Source organism: Camelus bactrianus, chromosome 12 (assembly GCF_048773025.1).
Source record: "Camelus bactrianus isolate YW-2024 breed Bactrian camel chromosome 12, ASM4877302v1, whole genome shotgun sequence".
Taxonomy (NCBI): Eukaryota; Metazoa; Chordata; class Mammalia; order Artiodactyla; family Camelidae; genus Camelus; species Camelus bactrianus.
The window spans coordinates 65,209,767-65,234,007 of NC_133550.1; the positions used below are offsets into that span (position 1 = coordinate 65,209,767).

The window sequence follows — 24,241 nt, forward strand, 5'->3', positions numbered from 1 at the left end:
GACAGAAGACTTCCTTTATTGCGGTACATATCAGGTCAGGGAGGGGACGGGACGCAGCAGCTCTCCGGGGACAAAGCCAGAGATGAGGTGTCCCGCCCTTTCCACCTCTACTTGGCTGGAGGGAAGGGGTGTTTTCCCAGGACACAGGCTGACCTTCTGGTTAACAGAGAGGATGGACAGACACACCCAGACAGACACAGAGATGGGAGGCACGATCAAGTCCAATTTTGCTACAGGGATCACTCTTGGCTTCAGAATGAAATAAGCAGACACACACACACACAGTTTTGCTACAGGGATCACTCTTGGCTTCAGAATGAAACAAGCAGACACACACACACACATGAAAGCTCTGCAGGCAGCTCCCCCATGAAAATCAGACTTGCCCCCTGTGCCTTTAGCTGGGCCCGAGTGCATGGTGGCTACACAAAATACACTGGAAACTGACTCAAAATTTCAGAAACAAAATTAAGGAAAAGAATGAGAATTTTAAATTTTCTTCCCATGAATGAAAAAGCAACAAAAATCCCACATTTTGACTCCAGACTGGTGCAAGATGACATCTGACTTCAACGTAAGGCTCTCCTTGGAATCGTCTCTTGGCCACCCGCTGCCTGGTGCTCTGCGGCCCCCTCCTGTCCCCGAGTCCCCGCACCAGAATCCCGGGCAGGGAGGCGCTGGCACCACATTTGGTCCCTTCCACAGGACCAAGTGGAAAGGCAACAGTAACCAAAGGCAGTGGCCATCCTGCCCTGGAGCCTGAAGGGAGGTTTGCTGGTGAAGGTTCGACTCACAGGGGCGAGAAGGCTGGGCCTTAGAAGCAGGCTCCCAGGGTGTTCTGGGGACGCCTGTCACTCAGGGCCTGGGGTGGAGCGTGGGAGGCAGACACGAGACGCAGCCAGTCTGGGTCTGTCAATGCCTGGGCTCCCAGCGGCGCTCCTGGGGAACCTTGCCCGACATGCTCCCCAGAACCCCTCTTCGCTTACACTCTCTGGGAGCACAGCACCCCAGGAACCAAACTTTCCCGAAGAAAGCCCGTGTCTGAGCTGAGACCAATCAACTGCACAGACAGCGGTGAGGGGAGTGTGGGCGGGGCTTGGTGCTCGGCCCTGGGGACACTGTGATGGGCCCTGCTCCTGACCGCTGCGGGGAGGGGGACCTGAGCCCACAGTGTGAGGCCAGAACGATGGCTCGCAGGGCGGAGGGAGAGGAGCAGCGGGGACTTTGCAGAAGCAGCTCAGAGAACCGAGGCTGGAATCCTCCTGCGAGCACTGGCAGAGGGGCCAGCAAGCACCTAGATGAGGCGGGTGACGGGGCAGCTGCCGGGCTCATCCAGGAACAAGGTGCTGAAGATGTCGTTGAAGAAGGTCGGGTGGTACCTGCAGGCCCGCTCACAGTCCGGGTTGAAATTCACCTCTAGGATCTGCGGCTGCATCACTCGCTTCCCTGGTGTCACAAAAGCACAGAGCATCTCACTCTTGGGAGGGCGGCCCTGGGGGGCCTGTGGCCCCAGTCACCCAGCAGTGGACCCAGGCCAGGGTCTGGAACTTGGGTCTCCTGGCTCCCCGGGGGCCTGGTCTGAAGCCTGCTCTTCTAGGGGAAAGACTGGAGCTGTCTCTGACCCCAGGAGTATTATGAGCCACCACCAGCCCCAGTGTGAGGTTTGGTCAGCCCCCAGGGACTCTGGCACAAGGGGCCTGGTGAGGGCTACTGCCCGCTCGGCCTTCCACACGGGGCTCCTTCCTCGTGGGCGCTCCTGACGCCGCTGCTGCCCACTCGCCTTTCCCAGGTGCGCTCTGCCCTGCAGGCCGTGGCCCCTTAAGGTGGGCCTCCCCGGACCCAGATCTCCTGGCTAATTCAAGTCAAAGGACAACCTGGGCAGTGCTGACCAGGGCGAGGGAGTGGCGATGCCCTCTCTCGTCCCTGGGGTGGCTGGTACAGGGAGGGCTGGATGATCAGCTTTGTGTAAGTGGAGGGGACAGTTTAGATTATGGGCGGGGGGCCCTCTTACCATCTGGACGGCTGTCCCATTTCAGCATGAGGTCGACGGCATACACGGCCCTGGATGAGGGGTAGTCGCAGAGACCCAGCGGGGGCGGCTTGGCACATGCCACCTGGAATAGCTCCATGAAGGCCTGGAAGATTTCAGCCTGGGGACCGGGGGAGGCAGGGTCAGGGGGCCTGCGTGGCTGACGTTGGGACTAGCCCCTCAATATGGGGTTCACTGCCCCATCCTGAGCCCTGGACCCCAAGTGGCCAGGTTGCCACACCCTACATCCTTAGAACTGGCCACAGCCACCTCTACCCGACGCCTGTTTGCCTCACCCCTGGAGTCCGCCTACTGCAGACCTGCCCGTGTCTCCTGCCTCAGAGCCCCCAAGCGGCACAGCACAGCACCTGAAACACTCAGGACACGGAGGCCAGCCTGCATTTCAGATGCATCCCTGTGTCCCCTCAGGTGTGCAACTCCTGGGCAGGGCCCTTCTCTGTCTGGTTGTCCTAAGGGTGCCCTGAATGCCCCTCTAGGCTATGTTCTAGGAACCCTCACCACACCCCATCTGGGCCAGAGGGGAGGAGGGGGTCTCAGCCCATACCCGCCCGATGCCCCTTCCCCCAGAGGGAAGCCCCGGCCCCTCCGGCTTGGCCAGGACTCACCTGGACGCTCTTCCAGGGAAATTCTGGGTACTGCTTCTCAAACTCAGGGATGAACTCATCGTAGTGCAACTGCAACAGACAAACGGCCCGTCGCACTCTGCCTGGGGCCTCCTCTGGGCAGGGAGGAGGGCAGCCCGGCCTGCCCTGCCTTGACGTGGAACCTCTGACACTTGCTGGGGCACAGGTCAGCACCAGCAGCCTCTCTGGCCCCACCTCCACAGGGCACAAATGGGAGGTAGGAGTCTGGGTCTGAGCTCTGGATCCCACAGTGACTGGCTGTCCCACTTCAGCACATTACTTCTCAGAGCCTCAGTGTCTTCAGCTGTAAAATGGGACAATACTCCCAGCCCAGCAAACCTACTTTGCATGGCTGCTGTGGGGCTCAAGTGAGGCACTAAACGTTGCAAAGCCGGGGCCAACGTGTCATCATGTCCTTCTCAGGACAGTGCACTGGAGGCAGAGCTTGGACCCCAGACTGCAGGGCCCAGGTCTGAGCCTGCCACTCAGCTCCAGCTCGAAGTCCCTGTGCAAGCAAGATCGTCTCAGGCCAAAACTTCACCCAACCACACCCGAGCAGGCTGGCCATTGGCTCAGGTTTCTCCCAGTAAGGGCCAGGTCCGGCTCCCTATGGAAGCCCAGCATTCCCACCCCACTGGACATGCGTCTGCACATGCGGGGGCTGCAGAGGAAATGTGACCCTCGGGATTCACCTGCTATACAGAGGGAAGGCATTTAGATCCCTCAGAGACGATCTCAACATCCCTGGGCCCCGGGCCCCAGGGACCTGCCTTCGGCACAGCCCAAGACAAGAGCAGGGACAAGCAGCAGCAGCCCTGCCGGGCGTCCCTGTGTCCTGGCCACTTGGGCGGTGCAGCGCCCCCCAGAGGACTTCTCACACAGCACAGGGAGGCTCTGAGTGGTCCGTGCAGCACACCTATGGACACTGAGAAACCAGAAACGGCCTGCGCTACCCTTACCAGGGTGACGCATCTACAAACGTGATACTCAGTGAAGAACTAAGCCACTGAAGGGTTTGTTCTGTAGGATGCTGTTACTCAAAACCTAAAAAACTCAGAACAATAGTTTGAACTATTTAGGGATGTCCTTGTGCTGAAAAGAATCATAAAGTGCCTGGAAGGAAATCACCACATTCAGGAGCTGCTACCTTGACAGAGGTGGGAACAAGAAAGCCACCTGCAGGCTGTGAGGAGCAGGGTGGCAAGCGTGGGTGTGCCTGCATCCTGTCTGCCCAGCACAGCAATGAACCAACTGCAGGGTGGAGAGGACTTCCGGGACAGCACGTCAGGGGACCTACTTCTCCTTTCTTCCTTCCTCCTCCCAGAGCCGGCCTCTGCCTCTGCCCAGTCTGCGGCTACCCTCCCTGTCCCAGGTGCACTGCTGGCCAGCCGGGCTTTGACACCCTCACACTAAATGAGCTTTGCCCTGATGCCCCTTTGCTCGAGGTGCCCAGATAGCATAGGGAAGACAGAGGAACCAGGGTCCAGGCAGGTCACAGCTCAGCTCAGCTCAGCTCAGCAGCCCACCCCGGGGGAACACGTGACTTGAACCCCCGTGCCTCCAACCCCGACCTGTCCTCATGCTCAGTGGGTGCTGAACGGAAGGCAGCCTGTGCTTCCCGGCTAAGACCCAGCTCTGCTCAGACTCGGGCCCAGGAAGCCTCGGGCCCCCAGTTAACTTGAACAGAGCTGTAGGGGCAGCTGCTGGAGGTGACAGAGGAAGGCAGCTCCTCTGAACATCTATGCAGCCTGCCTGGAAGGCAAGCTGATGGGTGTAGGGTCAGTGCCAGCCTCCACGAGAACCTGCTCCCCAGGCCCCGCCAGGTCCCTACCTGCTTCAGCACCACTTCCGGGTCGTAGTTCATGACAGTGAAATGTTTCTCGTAGTCGTCCAGGTCGTTGAGTGCGAAGGGCCTGCAGGATGAGCAGGTGGACACTCATGTGGGTGCTGAGCACGGCCAGTCTGAGCAGGGGAGGTGCTCAGAGCCCCCAGCCCCACCATGGGCTAGCTGTGAAGACCCCCCAGGCCCGTAAACATCGCCGTGGCTCACAGATGCTGGTGCCTGTCCGACAAGGGGTGCTCACACCTTGTGGCGGCTGCTGCAGGCAGGGTGAGAGTCACTGCCTTTTCACAGAAATGGGCTTGGCGGGGCCCCCTGAGGGTGCCGGGTGGTGAGGGAGCCCCTGTGGAGGTGCTCAGGTCCCGAGTTACAGAGGGGCCGTCGCCCAGACCCCCACCCTGCCCTGCCGTCTCCCCAGTTACCGGTTGGAGAACCGCAGCCAGAACACGTCGTATACAAACAACTGCAGGGGCTTCACCGACCGCAGGAGCACGATGTAGCGGACGTCGAACTTGACCCTCCCCACATCTTCCCGAAAGAACAGGACGGGACTTTCAATGTATTTGGACACAACCTGCAGGACACAGACGCAGGCTCACCTCACCTGGGCCAGGACAGAGCACCCTGACCTCGCCAGCTGCGGGCTCTAGCCGCGCCACCCCCACAGCCTGGAGGACCAGGCCTGCTCCCGGGCCCCCTCAGTCTCAGTGCCATGGGGGTCCTGCTCCCCGCGCTCGCTTCCTGTGGTCTCTTCAAGCCCATGTCAACGCTGCAACAAATTCTCTATCTCAACTTTCACTTTAATTGACGGAAAAGGTCCCACCGGTGTTCAGACTTTGAAAACTGAATACAAATTCTCAGCCGTAAATCCACGGATTGCCCCATCTCACTGTTAGAAATCTTCCCAATGGCCATCCCAGCGGCCTGGTTTCACTCAGGCCTCTGTCCAGGTGCAGAATCTTGTGTCCCACAACTCCTCCACTGACGTGCCCCGTGTCACTACCGCACCTTCGTCCAGGGCCTCGCGGGGCTCCCTGGCCTGGCCACATCCCTCCTGTCAGGTGGTCACATGAGATGCGGCGTGTGGGGACGCGGTCAGATATGCCCAGATGGCTCTGATGGAGGGTTCCCTCCTCTCACTGGCTGTCACACGGCCCCTCCCTACTGGCGGGGGCAAGGGACAAGGGGGGTGGGGGCTTCAGAGACTCCTGGGAGCTGAGTGACGCTACCAGGACCCACCGCACAGGTCCTAGATGCCAGAGTCCCCTCCACCCCACCTTCTGGCACACCCAACGCCTCACCTTGGGGGAGCTCTCGCGGTGCCGGATGACGCTGTGCAGGTTCTTGGTGATGTGGGTGTCCAGGCTGCGGGCCAGGTTCCAGGGCTTGCAGATCCAGTGGTTGTCCTCACCCCTGGGACCAGACGGGGCCAGCTAGGCTATGCCCGGGCCCACCCTCCCAGGCAGTGTGTCCCTAGGACTGTGCAGCAGAGCAGGGGCACCCGAATCCCCTGGGGGGCCAACGGAGCTGCACTCCGGGCAGAAGGACTACCTGAGCAGAGGCGCTGAGAGCCCCGCGGCAGCCCCTCACTGAAGGGTGCCCATGGCTCCTGGGACCGCGGCCTGTACACAGCAGGCATCCAGCTATGGAGCAGGCCAGGAGGAGTGAGGATGGGTGAGGCTGGGGCGGGCGGGGGCCGCAGGAGCACGACAGGTGTGGGGTCTCCACTCACAGGGCTCTGGGGGCACTTACCGCCTCTCCCGCTGCTGGAAGTAGCTGACAAACTGCGGCAGCTCGGTGCGCAGGTTGAAGGTGCGGGGCAGCCAGGCCGGGCCGTCAGGGCCCCCCGCCCGGCGCGCGATGGAGGCCAGGCAGTCCTTCACCGTCAGCAGGTTCTCGCAGGGGAACTGGTTCAGCAGCACGTTGGGCCTCTCCTGGCTCAGCCTCCTGCGGGGCCAAGGAGGTGTGATGGGTCAGGGGCGGGTGAGGGTGCCGGGGCCTGTGTCTGGAGATCGGGGCGGGGAGGTGTCTCACCTGTAGTCCTTGAGGTGTGAGAAGTGGTAGAGGACGTCGGCGTCCGCCTCGCTCTGGGTGAAGGTGAAGCGCGGGTGCGTGAGGTGGCTGAGCACCTGCTGGACATCTGTGTAGACCCTGCGAGGGGCCGGGCTGAGGTCAGCCAGCTGGGCTCGGGCCCCACGGCCCCTGCTTGTCCGCCAAGTGACTGGACAACTTGGACCCTCACGACCTCAGGTTACCCACCAGTAAGATGGGACCCCAGGGCCCACCTTACGCCTGACCTCAGGATGAAACAGGAGAACTTGAGTGTTCAACAAACATGAGCTCTTTTCTTCTCATGTGGAAATAGAACAGGGTGGACACACTAAGAACTCTGTCCTCAGAGAAGGGATCAAGGACCCTAGGTGCCTGCAGGTGAGCGTGTGTCCAAGACAAGTGCCCCACATAAGGCCTCATTCCACGCTGGTGCTCGCTGTGCCTGCCATGCCTGGCCGTGCTGGCCCCAGGCAGAGGGGAGGACAGGCCCTGGGAGCCTGTCTGCTGGGGGTGGTGGATGCAGCCGTACTTTTAAAGCGATGGGGCCAAGTGTGAGGGCGGGAGGGAGGCCCAGCTGTGGACAGTGTTCTAGGGGAGGAAGGGAGGTGAGGAGCTAGACGGCTCAGCTGGGCCAGCCCAAGGCCTGTAGCCTGGGGCTGGTGCACGGAGCACAACTGTGGGTAAGTGGCAAAGCTAAGGGCCTCAGGGAGGGGGATGAGGGCCCAGCCCAGGGCCAGTGGGGAGGAAGCCCCCAGGACCTGGGGGAGGAAGCAGAGGGAGCATGTTGCCTGTTTCTGGCAGGATCAGGTCTGGGCGGCCAGAGGGAAGGGTTCCCACTGGAGACAGAGGCCAACCTGCCCCTGGCTAGGCTGGGACCCGCCCCCTAGCCAATGCTCCCCAGTGGGTGGAGGTTCAGCCTGGGCTCGCATGCCTGCATGGCTTCCCGTAACCTGCCAGCCCACACCTGCGGACACCTGGGAATGCCTCCTTCCTGGCAGCCCAGGTGCCTTTCCCAGGTGCCCAGCACGGTGACTGTCAGCACTGACTCCCTGCTTCCAGAGGGGGCCGGCGTGTGTAGCCGGGCTGTATACCCCTAGCCCCACCCTCACTTTCCAGAGCCTTCTCTCTGTGATCCTGAGGCTCCACCCCAGCACGTCCGTCACTGTCATGCTGCCCGGAGGCAGAGGACGTACTGAGTGCCTCCCTGCACCAGGCACTGTCCCAGGAGTTGAGGGGGCTGGGGGGGAGTGTGTGAGGAAAGTGACCGAGGGAAAATCTGATCACAGGCTGACAAGGAGGGCTACGCACTTGAAGACGTGGTCACAGGGATACGCCACCGGGGTGATGGCAAGTGGCAGCTTCTCCTTGTTTTCCTCCAAAATGGCCTGGAAGGGAAGCATTGAAGGTAGAAACATACCCTCAAGAAAGGGAGTGAGTGAACACATGCCTCCCCATCCTGTACCTCGGGGTTTTGCGATCTCAGGGGGCACACCCGGACCTCAGGAAGAGCCCTTCGCAGGCACTGCAGCACCCAGAACCCTCTGACTGCTCCCACCCGGGAGTCTGGGGCTCAAGGCCCCTCAGGTGCCAAACAGCCTGTTTTGTGTTCAAAAGAACAATGTAAACATTTAGAAAACGTTCTAAATCTCCTCAATGCTTCCTCCAAGTCACAGGCAGCCGAGATGTGCCCAGCCTGTCCTGGGAAGGGGCTGCCTGGTCCTAGGGGAGTGCTCGAGGGCTGTTCGAGCTTAAGCAGCATGGTGGTTTAAAGCATGCCCAGAAACTCTGACACCCTTTTCAAAAGGCAGTTAATTCATCTCCCCTTGAGGGTAGGCTGGACTGAACGAGCTGCTTACAACAAATTAAAAGAGAGTGGAACAAAATGCTTCATGAAAGGTCCTGCAGCTCCCCTCCCTGCCTTCTCTCAGACCCTTGCTCTATGAGGGGTGAGCCGCCACATCGCGAGGACGCTCAAGCAGCCTGGGAGAGGTGCACGCGGGCAGGAGCCAGGCCTTCTGCCGACAGCTGGCACTGCCTTGCCAGCCGTGTGAGGGCTCCACGTGCGAGCAGGACCCGGCCCCAGGAAGCCTCAGATGACAGCGCCAGCTGACAGCGGGGCTGCGCTGTCTGAGACTGAGCCAGAAGCCCCCAGCCCAGCCACTCCCCATCTCCTCCCCACAGGAAGGAAGTGGTAATGAAGGTCCGCTGTTTTGAGCGGCTGTGTATTGGAGTAACTTGCTACCTGGGGACAGCTAAATACAGGCAAGCCCAGGGCCCAGAGTGCAGGCCTGATCCAGACAGGCCAACCACGAGAAACCACCAGGATGTTTTGAAAACCAGTGTTTGCTCTTACCTCCTCTGCCTGGCCAGTAGAGGGCACTCCCCCCCCAATACTAATGTCAGCTCATGTCCCTCTAACAATCTCCAGGTTAGGAAGTCTTTGTCCCTTAGCCAATTCTTTAGCCTCTCCCCTTTACATCTGCTCACTGTTCAAACGTTTACCAAGCACCTACTGGGTGCAGGCCCTCTATGAGGCCCTGAAACACAACTCCGAATTGGGAAGGGTGATCACGGAGTTTTCAGCAGGATGAGTTCAATCACCAATGGCTTAAATCGAATTCAAAGGGAAAAGTGCCAACGGGGCCACATGCCAGCCTGGCTCTCCCAAACAGCAGCATCAGAGAACAGCTAACGCCACACATGCTTCCCACTCTGACCCAACTCAACTGGCTTCCTCCTGTCCACAATCCTCTGGGGCATTCAGGGAGCATCTGATGTGCTGGCAGGGGCAGGGGATTTCAACATGGTGGGGCAAGGTGGGACCCTCCGCCCACAAATTACGAGGACCTCCTGGTTTTGGATGCCAGCTCTTCTACCAGCTGACCTTTGGCAAGCTACTTAACCCCTCTGTGCCTCAGTTTCCTCATCCTCAGTAAAATGAAGATAAAAATAAGCCCAGACATCCTACTGCAAGGATCACAGCAGTGCACGCCAGTAAAATGCCAACAAGCAGGGGCTTATGCACCTCTTGGCTTCCAAGTGGGACCAGCTGACTGACAGGAAGCCGAGGCAGGAGGTCAGAGGGCAGGGGAGGGAGGAAAGAGGGGCCAGGGTGTTAATCCCTGCTCCAACTTGCCTGGTTCTGGCGCTGGCTGTGTTCGCACAGGCTCCACTTCGTGCTCTGCCCCAGGCCTCAGCGACCCTCGCTCCCTCACCTGGCCTGCCCATGGGCCCTGCATTAACTCACCACTAGCCAGGTGAGTGGGCCCGCTGGGTCCTGGTGGGGCCCTGACCGAGGATGCTCGTGGACTGAAGCATGGCTGCCATTCACAGCAATCACATGCATGAAAACCGCTAGTTGAGGGCCTACTACGTGCCAGAAAACCTACCATATGGTGTCTGAGTACAGTGTCCTCACATCCCTGGTGAGGGAGGTGTCAGGAGATGAGGAAACCCTGCGGTGCCAGGATTCACGCATGGAGCCAAGCTGCATGACCCACACTGCCCCTGCCTCCAGTCCTGGTAACGAGTCCCCCAAAACGAGCAAAAGCAGCACTTCCCCCACCCCACCAGCTCCACCCAACCCTCTGAAAAGACAGTTTCCAGCACGGAGCACCTGGAGTCTGGGCTCGGGGCTGGCGCCAAGCTGTGTGACCACAGCAGCAGATGTCCGCTCCCTGAGCTCTGAGCCCTTGTCCCTCAGACACCCCCCCCAAACTCTTCTCTACCTCGCACGGCAGTCGGCTGGTGCTCGGGAACATTTGGTGAGTGGACAGAGAATGTTCTAGAGATGACCAGGCAAACAGACCCAGGGGTCGGGGGTGGCAGTCGCACCTGGTAGTGCTCAGCGGGCGGCTCGGGCGTTGAGGAGCTGAGGTCCAGCAGGTCAGCGGGGGCCCAGGGCAGCAGCATGCACCTCCGGATCAGAGGGTCGGCCTCTCCGTAGGCAAAGTCCCGGGTCACCTCCTCTGCACAGAGACACACAGGCCTGTCAGGGGCGGTGGGAGGGCGGCTGACCCTTCCTCAGGGGTGGGCGGGGTCAGACTTACCACCTGTGTCCAGGTCCCTCAGGGGCCACAGCAGCGTGTAGGCCACCTGCTGGGGCATGTAGAAGAAGGGTGCAGTGGCGAAGCTTGGCTCGTCAGCGTGCTGGATGCGTGAGCCAAATTCGTCCATGATGTACCACACTGGCACCTTCTCCTCAGCCGTCTGCGGGCAGAGCACACACGGCTGCCCTCGTCCACCTGTCCATCTCCCCGACCCTCCCGTCCGCGCACCCGAACACCTACCACCAGCCCGTCTACGCCCAACTCTCCAAGCCTAGATCATCTACCACACACGCTTCCAGTCCCTGTAACCTGCAGCCTCTGGGACCTCTGGCAGACCAGGACATGGCCCAGTGGACTGCCGTGTGATCACTTGTGTGGCAAAGGCGTATGGAAAGAAGCCACTCAGCCTAGTAGCTACACGGAAGTGTTTGGATTTTTGTGTGTTGTGAGGAAAGGAGTGGGGAGACTTTGAGTTCAGTGAAGGCTTCCTGGAGGAGGCGACATCTAAGCTGAGATCATGAGAAATGACTTTTGTCTTTTCCCATACTGAAAGTGGTAAGAGGGGCTGGAGTGTAAGGGTGAACCTGGGGAGGCCGGGAGAGGGGAGTGATATAAGCCCAAGGACATGTGCTAAAGGTACTCAACCTTACTCCCAAAGGCAGCAAGGGACCACAAAGGGCTTTTAAGAGGGTGACAGAACCATAAGGTGCCAGGAAAGAGGCAGCAAGGCCCAAGTCTAGGGGTCTGAAAGAGTTGTGTCACGTGAGTTCAAAGTCCACATGGACACCTGGGTCCCAGCATTGGGTGGCCCAAGGCAAAGAGTAACAGGCCCACGATGAAGCCATGGAGAATGAAGGGGGTGTCCATTGGCCATGGAAGACAAGTTTGCTCCCTTGTGAGGTAAAGGGCCAAGGCTGGGTTGGGGTTCCCCTGGATGGCCTCCCATCAGCCCTGGTGGCACGGGGCAGTGAAGGCTGAAGGCCTGTCTGCCTCCCCCAGGGCCCAGCTGCCTGCTCACCCCGTGGGCCAGCTGGTAGGTCTGGTTGAACTTCCACATCTCCTCCAGCACCAGGTCCACGGCCTCGGCGCTGGGCAGCTCGCCGTGGAACTCGACGCCCATCAGGTTGGCCATGCGGTGCAGCAGCCCGGGCACCTGCAGCAGCTGCTGGCGGGCATGCTCCACGCGGCACGTCCAGGCGTGGTCGATGAGGAAGATGCTGCAGGCACAGGCCACAGGTGAGTGGAGGCGGCCACACAGGCGGGGAAAGAAGGGAAGGGTGGGGAAAGGGAGGCAGGGGGATCCACCTGAGGAAGAGAGCGGGGCTCTGGCCTGGACTCTGCACCCAACTTGAGACTTGGTCTCCCCAGCACCAGCGGGCCTGGGTGGGGATCCTGGCTCTGCCGACCACTCACTGTGTGGCCCTGGGAGAGTTCCTCTCCTTTTCCTAGTTTCTAAAACAGGGCAGCAAGGTCCCTACCTCCTATCAGCAGGCTGATGGAGTATCAAGAGGCAAACACACAGCACGCTGACTGTGTACTATGTATCGCCACAGTAACCACCACATCTGTAAGTGTCCTCGACTGGATTCTGAACTGCTGGAGGGCAGGCCCACACTCCCCACCTTGCTACCAGCAGGCCTGACACACTGTAGGTGCTCAGTGAAAGGAAAGGCTGCACCTGCTGGGAGGCCAGCTCTGGGCAGATGTGCAAAGGAGTCCCACTGAGAGCTCACACGCACCTGCCTAGGACTGCAGGGCCCTTCCTGGAAGTGCCACGGCCTTTGGCAGGAGAGGCCTCAGGTCCCTACATGTATGGGTGCCTGCAGCCCATACGGTCTGGACTCCCTGGAGGAACTGTGGGGGCCATGCATGGCTCTCACACGGCCATGGTGGAGGGCGAGGCGTTCCCACTCCAGGCCCCAGGCCGTGGCTGCCCCCAGCCCACAGGTCAGGGTGCCTGGACACCACCCAAGCCCTGCTGACTCAGAGGCTCCAGCGCGGGGTTCTGCCTGGTGGGAGAAGCAGCCCTGGCCCACCCGCTGCTAAACTGAAAGGAACAGCAAACGCTCCCGCTCTTAGACTGGGGGGCCGGCTCAGTGGTATGTATTTCCCTGTGCTGATATTACTTTCTGTTCACACATCCTAAAACAAATGAAGATTTATTCCTGTCCTCATGCCGTGTGAGGTACTGCAGAGCCAGGCCTTCCAAGTGGAGCATCTGGGGGGGACCTGGGCAGATGCATACGAGGACTGCTGCTCATGGCAGGCACGGGAGAGGATGGAGGCTGGTGCCTGGCCACCAGGGGAGGCTCACAAAGGTCTCGAGGGAGAAGGCCCAGGAGCAGGAAGGGCAGTGGAGCCGAAATCAACACCCAGGACTCCACACCCAACTCCATCCGTATCTGCATCCCCTGGCAAACCTGACGGGTGGTGGCATGTGTGGTGGAGGGTGCAGAGAGGCAGCAAGCTCCCTGAGGTGGCCTCTGGGCCTGAGCCCCGCGGCTGGCACAGGTGGGAACAGAGCAGGCACGCACGAGTTTGCTGAACTGAACTTAATGAGAAAGGTGAGCTGCGAGTTTGACTCAGAGAGCATGTGGGTGGAGGTGCCTGGCTGCTATAATTACCTGTGTGGCTGCTCCCACCTCAGCAGGGGCTTGGGGAGGAGGCAGAAAGCCCTGCAGACGAGGAGCCAGACCTCCTGGAGAAGCTATGGACACAGGAGCCCAGTGACCCTCAGAAGCCGGCCAGCTTCCCCCTCCAGGTTCCAACAAAGCTGGCAGAGGCCTGCAGGCCTGTCCTGGCCAAGAACAGCCCCTTTTGGCCCCTGGGAGGCAGGAAGCCTGGGGTCCAGTCTTGGTCCTGCCCTTTCCACCCTGTGGCCCTGTGTAAGGCCCAGGCCCACCCCCAGCCTTGCGCCCTCACCTGAGGCACCGAGCCCAGGGCTCCACCCAGAGGACTCAGGTTCAGCAGGACTGGGTGGGGTGGGGGGAGTGCCAGGGGTCCTCTGAGAAGCCCGGACTCACGAGTAAGACTGCCCTGGGTTTGATACCCACAATCTTAACCAGCTGTGTGACCCAGGGCAAGTCCTTCCCCACCGTTTCCTCATCACACCTCCACGGTGGGCCCACTGGGACAGTTAGGAGACATATAGGGGGAGGCTGCTCTCAGGACGGTGTGAGATATGACTAACACAGGAGCACCGTCAGTGTCGGGACTGACACGACCCTGAAGCCCAGCTGGAGACACAGTGGCCCCAAGTGCACCTTGTCTTAGGGACGGATAAGTGACCAGTGCCTGGCACACAGGAGTGCTTGCAATGACTGCTTCTCCCCAATGCTGATGGCCTTGGTGACACATTTCTAAAAGGGAGCCTGGCTCTGAGAGCCCCGGTGTGAGAAGGGACATCTGGTCAACGGCTCCTACCTGTTGGGGTCAGCTGCCCGGAGCCCATTCTCGTTGGTCACGATGACCTTGTAGCAGAGCTCGCCGCCCGGGTTGGGCTTCTTCCGCGCTTCCCGGGCCGCCTCATCCTCACTTTCGTCCTCCTCCACTTCTTCCACTTGCATTATCCCAAACATCTCCCCGGCGTCAAAAACCTGGGGGACACGGGGGGGGGGTGTTGGCAGGAAACCCCATCCCTGGCCTGTTCCTTCCACCACACCCTGGCTTCCAGGACCCCGAGGAGAAGCAGGACTCATTTACTGCCCACCTACCCACAGTACAAGTGGGGAGCCTGACAGGGAGAACGAGGGCTGAACCGACCCCACCCTCCCTGGCGCTGTCGTCCAAGGCCCCTCACCCCGTGGGAGCCACGCTTGGAAGTGGGATCGCATGCACGTGTCCCAGTCACATCTGGTCTGGCCCCGAGCTTTTCAGGGAAAATGAGGTCCGAAAGGCAGAGGGGGTGGTTCTGCTCACACCGGAAGTGAATGCAAAAGTCAGAATCTTGGTGGCCAGGAATTTCACCCCAGTTTTGTTCTCATCAGAAGAACCAATCCAACAGCAGGGCAGCGGAGGCAACCCAGGAGCAAACAGGTGCCCGAGAGTCCCCTGCAGCCACCAAGCCAGCCCAGGTATGCACAGAGCATGGCCTGGGACTAGTCTGGGACACAAGATAACAGCCTTGGTCCTTGAGTTTCCCTGGCAAAGTGCAACTGCTATGTGCAGCTGGTGAAGAGGACAAGCCAGTTGCCCCCCATTCAGCCACACTCACACACCCTGTGTCTGCCACAAATCAGCAAGTGGCCTTGGGGCAGATCCTGCAGCCAGGCCACGTGACATTGAACAAGTCACTGAACCACTCTGTACCTCTGTTTCCCCATCCATACAGTGGGAATATTAGAACCGATCCAAGATGTTTGTTGGAAGGATTAAATGCTTAACACAAATGAGGAGCTTAGAAAGAGCTGAGCTTGGCAGACACTCTGCAAGCACTTGCTACCATTGTGACGCTTCTGAGAATAGTCTTCCACCTGGGAAGGGGGGCACCATTCACTTCCAGGAGAGCTAAGAGCAATAAATCAATAAAATGGTGAACAGAAGGTCCCTGACACATAGCAGGGAGTCAGCAAAGGCCAGCCGCCCCTAAAACCTATTTCTCATGACTCTATTAAAAACCAAAAAAAATTCATCCAAGCAGTTAGAAATCGGCCACCTACTCAGGCACAAACAGCTTTCATGCGCTGGGCAGGAAGGCACTTCGGGAGTGTGAGGGTGACTCACTCATGACCTTGCCCCAGGAGCTGATAGCCGGGTGGTCATTTGAGGACCAAGTAAGTGGTGCTGGGGCCTGAGGGGCCAGGGAAGACTGTACTGGGAAGACATAATCTGAAGTGAGCGGTGAAGGAAGAGGAAGGTTTAAACGTGTGGCCACGGGGTGGTGGTACAAGGACTCCAGGCAGAGAAGCTGGGGCAGGAAGGGCCGTGGAGCTGCCCAGGTTCATCCGAAAGGAAGCTGGGGCACTTTCTGGGACGGAGCCTTGGGGGAAACCACTACCTTCCCTCCAGTTTAGAGATTAGGAGAGAGCAGCTCAGAGATGGGATTCACACCTGGGGCTTCAACCCAGAACCCCAATCTCCAGCCCTCCACCCCAAAACCTGACGGGAAGGAGGGGACAGAGGGGGCAGCACCGGGCCTGGGGATACAGGGCCTGCCTCAGGCCTGGCTTCTCCCCAGCTGTGAAATGGAGGTGACCATAATCCCTTTACAGAGGGACTGGAGAAGTCCCTTATGAGGTAAGGAAGGGAAGTGTTTTTGCTGCTGGGAAGTTCCTACAGGTAGAAAATAGTTGAAATGTATTTGAACACACTTCCCATCATTTCCAAGGCACCAGCGTCACCGGCTTGTGGGGGGGTTGCAGAGGCCCCATTATTCTGTCAGCAGGTGCCTGTTCTGCCGGCATGTGCCCTCTCTACACCTGGACCCACAGCAGGTTTGTCAGAACAATGGCTGCAGGTCTGGGTCTGGCAAAGTGGTGACTCACAGCTCTGCCCGTAACCATAATGGCAAGGGAGGGCTATGGAAAAGTACTGGCTGCCCCTCAGCAGAGCAACAGTGGCCAGACGGCCTGCAGATCTGTGGCCAGGACGGAGGGGACACTACACTCCAGTGACTGCCTACTACGTGCTGGGCACTGGCTGAAACTTATCTCATGCCTCTCCATCCAGTCTCCTCCACCAAAACCGTGGGAGCCGGAGCCAAGATTCACGATCCTCACTTACTAGATGGAGACTTGGACTCAGATGGGTAGGTGACTTGCCCAAGTGAGAGTTTACTGCACACAGAGCCACACGTGTTCCCACGTCGTGCGCCTTTCACCCAGCATACGAGAACCTAGCAAACTGCTGAGGTCCCCTCCCGCCCCGGCACAGGCCTGGAACTAGGGTAAGTGCCCAGGAAATGCTGGTGAATTGAGGACAAGTCATAGGGGAAGGAAATTCATTGTTATAAAAGGCAGGCACCAATGACACTGTATCTTTTTTACAGTAACTACCTGTGTTTTGAGCAGGAAGGTACATGACCTGACCCTGATTTTAGAGGTAGAGAAACTGGCTGAGAGGGTGGGGTTTGTCCAGCAGCCAGACTCAGAGGACACCCTTTTCCTGGTTCAGGGTTGCACGGCTCAGTCTGCCCCAACCCCAGAAGGCAGCCCCTGCAGAGGAGCCTGGTTCCAGTTAAGGCACTAACAGCTGGCCCGTGAATGTACTTTGGCTTCAGCACCTGGTAAACCATCAAAAACCAGGTCCTACCTCTCAGCCAGGACCTGTGGGGAGACCCTTGGGAGGAATAGGCTCGAGTAGGCCAGAAGCAAAACGCAGCCATCCCCACAGAGGGGGAAACTTGAAGTATCTAAGCTCTTCTCATTTTTATTTAGATTCCATCTCCACCTCCCACAGCCTCAGTTTTCTTTAATCTGCAAAATGAGGGTGACTCGGGGCTCAAAACAAATGAAGAAACAGGAAAGGATTCTTCTATGATCAGAAGAGCTAAAACCACACATCTATTCCCCGTGATGGAGGTAGTGGCTGAAAGAAAGTTTCTGGTGCTTAAGTCTGACAGACCTTGGGAGTGTCACTTCTTCCCGAGCCTCAGTTTTCTCAACTGTATGAAGGGAGTGACGAATCTTACTTCTCATGAGACTGCTATGAGGCTCGGGTGAGGGGAGGATGCAGCCCCGGGCCTGGCGCACAACAGGAGCCAAAGTTCATTTTGGTTCCAGTTCTCACCATAGCCCTGGCCCTGGCCCAGCCCCAGGTGCTGGCAGGTTCGGGTACTCAGGTACAGGCTCTTGTCGTCACTCTTAGGCCCCAAACTGCCAAGGAGGTGTCTAAGCTGGTTATCAAGGCATTCGTGGCTCTTCACTGTCAAACCATCTGCCCGTTCCTCTGGCATCGTCCATCCACGCTGCCCCTACCCCGACTCTCCAAGAGACATACACCCTCTGCGCGTCTCACTGAGGCTCGTCTCGCCGGGCACAGGCTTCTCCCGCCCCAGAAAGCGTTTTCTCCCCTTCTCCAGGCCGCGAACTCCCCCAGACGCCCTCCCAGCCTCCCGCACGTGTCCTCCAAGAGGCTCCCTGCCGTCCCACCCCAGCGGTTCTCGGCTAAGAGCCGTCGGCCTGCAGGCCACACCCTTCCTGGTAGAAGGGTCCAGAGCGATCCACCCCTAGCGCACCGCGGGCCCGCGCTGACTGGGGCTGGGGGGTGCGCGCCTCGAGGACCTGCATCGCAGCTTCCCTGGCCCTTCGCAAAGGGAGCCCGGGACGCCCCGGGTCCGCTCCGCACCCTGGTTCTCCCGGCCCTCCCCGCGTCGCCCTGGCCCGCACCTCGTGCTCCAGCTTGTGCAGGAGGCGGCCCCAGTACCGCTCGGGGACCCCCGACGCGCGCAGCGCCGGGCCATGCAGCGCCGCGAACTCTGCCCGGGCCTGCGCGTCCTCCTCCGGCTCCGGGCCCAGCTCCAGGCCCGGCTCCGGGCTGGGCGCCGACTCCGGCGTCAGGACCCGGCTGCTGCGCTCCGGCCCCGCGTCGGCCGCCATGGCGCCTCCACCAGCGCCAGCGCCAAGTCCAACGCCGCCGCAGCCCGCGGGCCCGGCCCTCCCGACTCGGCCCGCCCGCCAGCGCAGTCGCCCGCCCCGCCCTCCTCTGAGCTCCCGGCGGCCCCCGCCCACCGCCGCCCGCACGCCCGCCCACACGCCCGTCTGGCCGGCTCGCCACAGGCGGCCGGGGCGCGAATCTGGGGAGCTGGACCCGGGGAGCCCCGAGGCCCGGCCGTCCAAGGGGTGCGCGCGCGAGTGCGCGTGCGTGAGCGCGCGGGTGAAGGGCGCTTTTGTGGCTTGGGGCTGCCGCGTGTGCGCACGCGCGCCTGTTGGGGGCGGTGTTTTCTCTCTCAGCCCGCGGCTGTCCCGGGGGATGCCGGGAGTGAGGCTTGCAGCGCCCACGCGGTTGGAACTGGGAGGTACCTCGGAGCCTGACCAGAAGGGCAAACTGAGGCCCAGAGACACGGATGTGGTGGAGCTGCTGCCCCGGCACCGGCCACATGTTGACGACTTGCAGACTCCTGGAGGCTGGAGGGGATCTCTAATTCTTTCGAATGCTTCACCAGATTGAGGTGCAGCAAGGTAGTGGCCCTTCTCAGTTTCCTTATATTGTGATTCGAAACGTAAAGTCGAGGTATTGCAAGGTATTTCAAAGTGCAATTATAGAATTTCAAAAATCATTCTTTGAGCGTTCTGGTTTATCAAGTTTTATTGCTTCCATAGGGATGTGTTCATTGTTTTCACATTTGCAACTTTTCAATAATTATTTGCTAAAAAGCTCAAAGGCAGAAACTATTTGGTGCTTTGGTTGTTGAATATTTTGATTAAAAGTTTTAAACTGAATTTGAGCAAAATGCACCAGTTTATAGGACTTGTTCAGTGTGACTAAGACACTTAGATTGGTATGCAAAGGTTCAAATTTTTAAACTTCAGTTGGTGCTGATGAAATAAAAGTCCTATTTTATGGCAAGACAAAAATTTAAACATGACCATTTTCTTTGTGCTCCTGGTCCTCCTCTCCCCTGTAGTGTGTATTGTGCATCTGCATTAACCAGACCTCCTTAGGAGATGGCATTCCTTCTTAATCTCATCAAGGGTCATTACTCCTTAGGAGATAACCTTCCTTTTAATCCCATAAGAGGCCATAATGATCCATGACCCCACCGCTTGCTTCGTCCGTGTAGCTCTGGATTGTATAAACCGTCAGTAACATGCCATTTAATGTATAGCCCTCTGTCTCAAAAACTTGTATCATTGTGCTTTAACCTGTAATGGGTGGACCAATCTTCAGAGCTTTCTGAAAGATTGCTTCCTGGGTTATAATTTTCAGTTGGGCTCAGATAAAATTTTCTATTTCTTTCTTAGATTGATGAATTTTTTTCTGTTGACATGGTGAGGAAACATGGCACAGAGAAACACCTGTTATTGCCGTGCTGAAGTACTTTTTTCTATCTTATATCAGCTTTGTCACAAAACTTTCGTAGTTCAATTACTCTAATGAAAAAATATCTGTAACATTTTGACGACTATGATTTCTAATTCCATTGGTATAATTTTACAGCTTGTTTGGGTGAAGTTATTAACCACATCCAATTCCAGGTGTATTTCTGCTTCATAAAGTTATTAATTTGGTAAGAGTGTTAGCCTCCCCTACGCTGGGCCCATTGACCTTTATGAGTGTTATCATTGAAAAAAATGCCTTCAGTGTTCAACTTTTAAACTGAATTTAGCTGAGTGGCATTCACAATAATGTTAGTTTTGCACTTTGGACTAAAGCTTAGTTTTGATTCCATGAGTTGGATGGAAGGAATGGAAGCATCCAGTGACTTTGATACAATATGGCGCCCCCCAGTGGAATAATTCCGCAGCCAGTGGAGCCAACACATTAACAGTGAAGTGAGTGCAAGAAAACTTGGAATTAGAAAAATGAGTGAAACTAATGTAGAAGAAATATTTGATCTAAGTGAAGAGTGATGATGTACAGGATGAAGTGTCAACCCACTCCTGTGGCTTCATTCATTTTGAGGCACAGTCTTCTTAAAATAAGTACCAACTTTTGAAGTCAGTGTGATACTTCTGAATGAGAGTTGCATCATCTGGTTTGGTTTCTGGTTAATGATCTCTCTTTGGCCCCACGGTGAAAAGTAAATGTTGACATTTTCTGAAAGTTTCCATTTCATAGTCAACTCTGAGGAATGGAAATATTGAAGTTAATTTTAAATTAAATGTAGACTTAAAAAATTGTATTGCTCCTGAAAAAGTTTATTGCACAATAAGAAAAAAAATACTTCTAAACAAAATATAAATAAAAAGCTGTGAATTTATACCGTAAGTACAAGAGGGGACAAAACCCTCTGAACAGCCAAAATGTTCAGAATTCTCTATACGATCTGAAGTGGGACCACTCAGCCTCTGTCTCCCTCACATGTCTTGTGCACAGCTACTCTGTAATTTCCCCAAGCCTTCGTGCATCTTGTAAGGCACAGAACAGGCACGACTCAGGTGGTACGTTAGGCAGGGGCAGCAGGACCTCACTGTGAATATCTCATATATAATATTATATATAATTAGGTAAGAATTACTATCTGCTTCACAGACCTGATCACTAATAACAGCTATATTATATTATTTATCATGCTTTATAGTCTATGCCTATATAGGTATATATCATACTCATAATAATTATTTTGTTTTGAGGAACTGTATGTTGCACTAGCTGAAAACCTGTCATCTTGGCACCTGCACCTTTCTCCCTGTCTATATCAGTCTGTGGTTTATCCACTCCATGGGACAGGAAATCCAACTCAAACTGGCTTCAGGAAAAAAGGTATTTATTGGCTTACACTGTGCTATGGACTGAACGTTTGTGTTCTCTCCAAACAACATCTTCATATTTTGAAGTCCTAATCCCCAGTGTAACTGAATTTGGAAATAGGGCCGGTGAAGAAGTGATAAAAGTTAAATGAGGTCATAAGGGTGGGGTCCTAATCCAACAGGGCCGATGGCCTTACAAGAAAAGTAGTAGATGCCAGAGCATTCTCCCTCTTTACCAAGTGAGAACAGAGCAAGAAGGTGGCTATGTGCAAAAAGAGAACTCTCACCAGCACCTGGATCTTGGACTTCCAAGCCTTCAGAATATACATTTTTGTTGTTTAAACTGCCCAGTTTGTGGTATTTTGTGGCAGCCAGAACTGTCACGTAACACAGAACAAAGGAATTCATGTGGACTTCAGGTCCAGCTTGATCAAGGGGCACAAATAACTTCATAGGGCCCGCTTTTTCTGTACTTGTCTCTCAGCTCTGCTCTTCTGTGCGTTAGCTTCACTTTCTGATATGATGAGCTGTCCCCTTGTAGTGATAAAATAGCTAGCTATAGTAACTCCAGCCTACATCCTCCCAGGGATCCAGTCTCACTGGGGAAGGGAGGCTGAGTCTTTATTGATTCTCTCCCACACTGGTCAGGTTAGGTGAATGTCCCTGACCCACCCCTCTGTTTTGCATTCTCCCCAAATGCAACTGAATCATCCAATGCCCAGGGATAAAAACTCAGCCCTTTGTGTGACCTCCAAAACCCTGTGATCCAGCTCTGCTGACCTCTCCAGCCTCATTTTGGCACGCTCTTCCCCTCATTTTTGAGCCCCACCTTGCTGCCTGCCTTCAGCTGTTAGAGTGCATCACCTTACCTCTGCCAGGGGGTTTCACGTGCTCTTCCTTCTGCCTGAGTGCCCTTGCCTTCCTCCCACTCATTAATTCCAGCTCATTCGTTAGGTCTCAGCTGAAATGTTACCTCCACAAGAAGCCTCTGTGGTTTAAACAACATAAAATCACATCTCTGTTTCCCTCAGCCCCCAGGGAAAAGACGAATCAGGAGATGGGGCTGAAAGTTCCAGCCCTCTAATTACACTTCTGTCTTTTCTGGTGATCAGCCCTCATCCTGAAGTTATCTAGGGGCTGCTGGCCACCAGACATCTCATTAGCATACAAAAGACGCATCACTCTGGAGACTCCAAAATTTCTAGAGCTGTGTGCCAGGAACTCAAAGACCAAACTCACATTTCTTATTGTATCACAGAGAAATAATTCACCCATGACAGTCCACCCTTTTAAAGTACACAGTTCAGTGGGGTTTAGTATATTTGTAAGGTTGCATGGTGTGCAAACGTCATTCTCTGATTCTGGAACATTTCCATCACGTCAAAAGGGAACCCTATACTCATTAACAGTCTCTCACCATCCCCCATCCCACTGCCCTCCAGCCCTGGGCAGCCAACCACTAATCTACCTTCTGTCCCTGTGGGTTTGACTATTCCAGATGTTCATAGACATGGAAACATACAATATGTGGCTTTTGTGACTGGCTTCTTTCACTTAGCATAATATTTCCAAGAGTTTCATATTTTAGTATGTATCAGGACTTCATTTATTTATACGGCTGAGTAATAATTCATTGCATGAGTATACCACATTTTGTTTGTCCATTGGTAAGCTGGTGGGCATTTGGGATGTTTCTATTTTTTGGCTATTATGAATAATGCTGCTATGAACACGTGTATACATTTTTGTGTGAATATATATTTTCAGTTTTCTTGGATATATACGTACATGTGAACTTGCTAGGTTTCACTTTTTAAGTAATTGCCAGCCTGTTTTTGTTACATTTTATACTTTTGTTAAATTTGTTTCTGTGTTTTATTCTTTTTGCTACTATTGTAAATTTTTAATTTCATTTTCAGATTATTCATTGTTGGTGCATAGAAGTGTAAACTGATTTTTGTATATTGATCTTATGTGTTGATACCTTGCTGATTTTATTAGTTCTAACAACTTCTTTTGTGGATTCCTTAGGGTTTTCTAGATACAAGATCAGGCCATCTGCAAACAGAGAGTTTTACTTCCTTTCCAACCTAGAAGCCTTTGATTTCTTTTTCTTGTCAAATTGTCGAGGCTAAAACCTCCATTGCAGTGGTGGGAGCAGACATCCTGGTTTTGCTCTGCACATCATGTTTTTAAGATGTATCTCTGTTGTTGCATGAGATAATAATTAATTTTCATTGCTGTATAATATTTAATCATGTGACTCTACTGCTGTCTTCCACTGATTGATATTTGGGTTATCTGCAGTTCTTTGCTCTTATAAATGAGACAGGAGGGAAGTGGGCAGGGCCCAACCATTCAAAGAATGGTAGCCATTGAGGACACCAAAAACTGACTAGAATCTACTGAGCCCAAGATGGTGGAAGAGTCGACTTCCAGTAGACCTTGAGCCTTATTACTATATGCTCGTTGTAACACATCAGCATGCCAAACACATCTACAGGCTCCAAGACAGTTCCCAGGCTGACCCAAAAGGCCAAAAGTAGGCGGGGCCCAATTCCTGGCAATCCCCGCCCCCTCCCCATCTTAGTTGGAATAACCCTCCCACTCATTTGCATATGAAATCACCTGGCTTATAAAAACCGACCACCTCCACACCTCCTGACTGCTCTCCCTTCTGAATGAGACAGACTGCACTCTGTCTGCTGAGTCTGTCTCTCTCTAAATAAACTTGCTTTCACTCTACTATGGCTCGCTCTTGAATTCTTTCCTGCGAGAAGCCAAGGACCCTCACTTGGTGGGGCACGTCCCAGGGATTCACCAGAGACCTGGGACACAACCAGCCTCTTGTGCCCCATTTTCCTGCAACGTGAACATGAGGATGTGAATATTCTTGTGTGCTTCCTGGTTCCATTTATAACTAGAAAGGTTGATCCGTATCCTCTCTGACTCTTACCGTATCAATTTTTACCAACTTAGTGTCACAATGGTGTGTCTTTGTTGCCTTCATTTGTATTTCTGTTTTTGTTTTTGTTTTTTTTTTTGGAGGAGGGTGAGGAGGTAATTAAATTTATTTATTTATTATTATTTTTTTAAATGGAGGCACTGGGGATTGAACCCAGGACCTCGTGTGTGCCAAGCACGTGCTCTACCACTGAGCTATAGCCTCCCCTTCCTTAGACTTTTAAATCACTTTGTTAACCCAAGAAAAAATCTGGTGTTGTCACTCATTTGGGATATTAATGTCGTTTATAAAACACTTTTTCTCCCGTGGAGTG

At 55.5% G+C, this 24,241-nt stretch overlaps 1 protein-coding gene and 1 non-coding gene across 2 annotated transcripts; both read right to left on the minus strand.

Moving 5' to 3' along the window:
- TTLL12 (tubulin tyrosine ligase like 12) lies at positions 1-18,255 on the minus strand. Its single transcript, XM_074375658.1, has 14 exons — positions 17,940-18,255; positions 14,038-14,210; positions 11,633-11,831; positions 10,615-10,774; positions 10,400-10,533; positions 7,874-7,950; positions 6,548-6,664; positions 6,266-6,460; positions 5,815-5,926; positions 4,936-5,087; positions 4,505-4,586; positions 2,656-2,724; positions 2,012-2,150; positions 1-1,446 (listed from the first exon to the last, which is right to left on the minus strand). The coding sequence occupies exons 1-14, from the start codon at positions 18,147-18,149 to the stop codon at positions 1,295-1,297; spliced, it is 1,971 nt and encodes a 656-aa protein (XP_074231759.1). The 5' UTR covers positions 18,150-18,255; the 3' UTR covers positions 1-1,294.
- Positions 18,256-24,060: 5,805 nt separating this feature from the next.
- Positions 24,061-24,133, minus strand: TRNAA-GGC (transfer RNA alanine (anticodon GGC)). Its single transcript has one exon. It is a non-coding gene; the product is annotated as a tRNA-Ala (tRNA).
- Between the last annotated feature and the right edge of the window lie 108 nt (positions 24,134-24,241).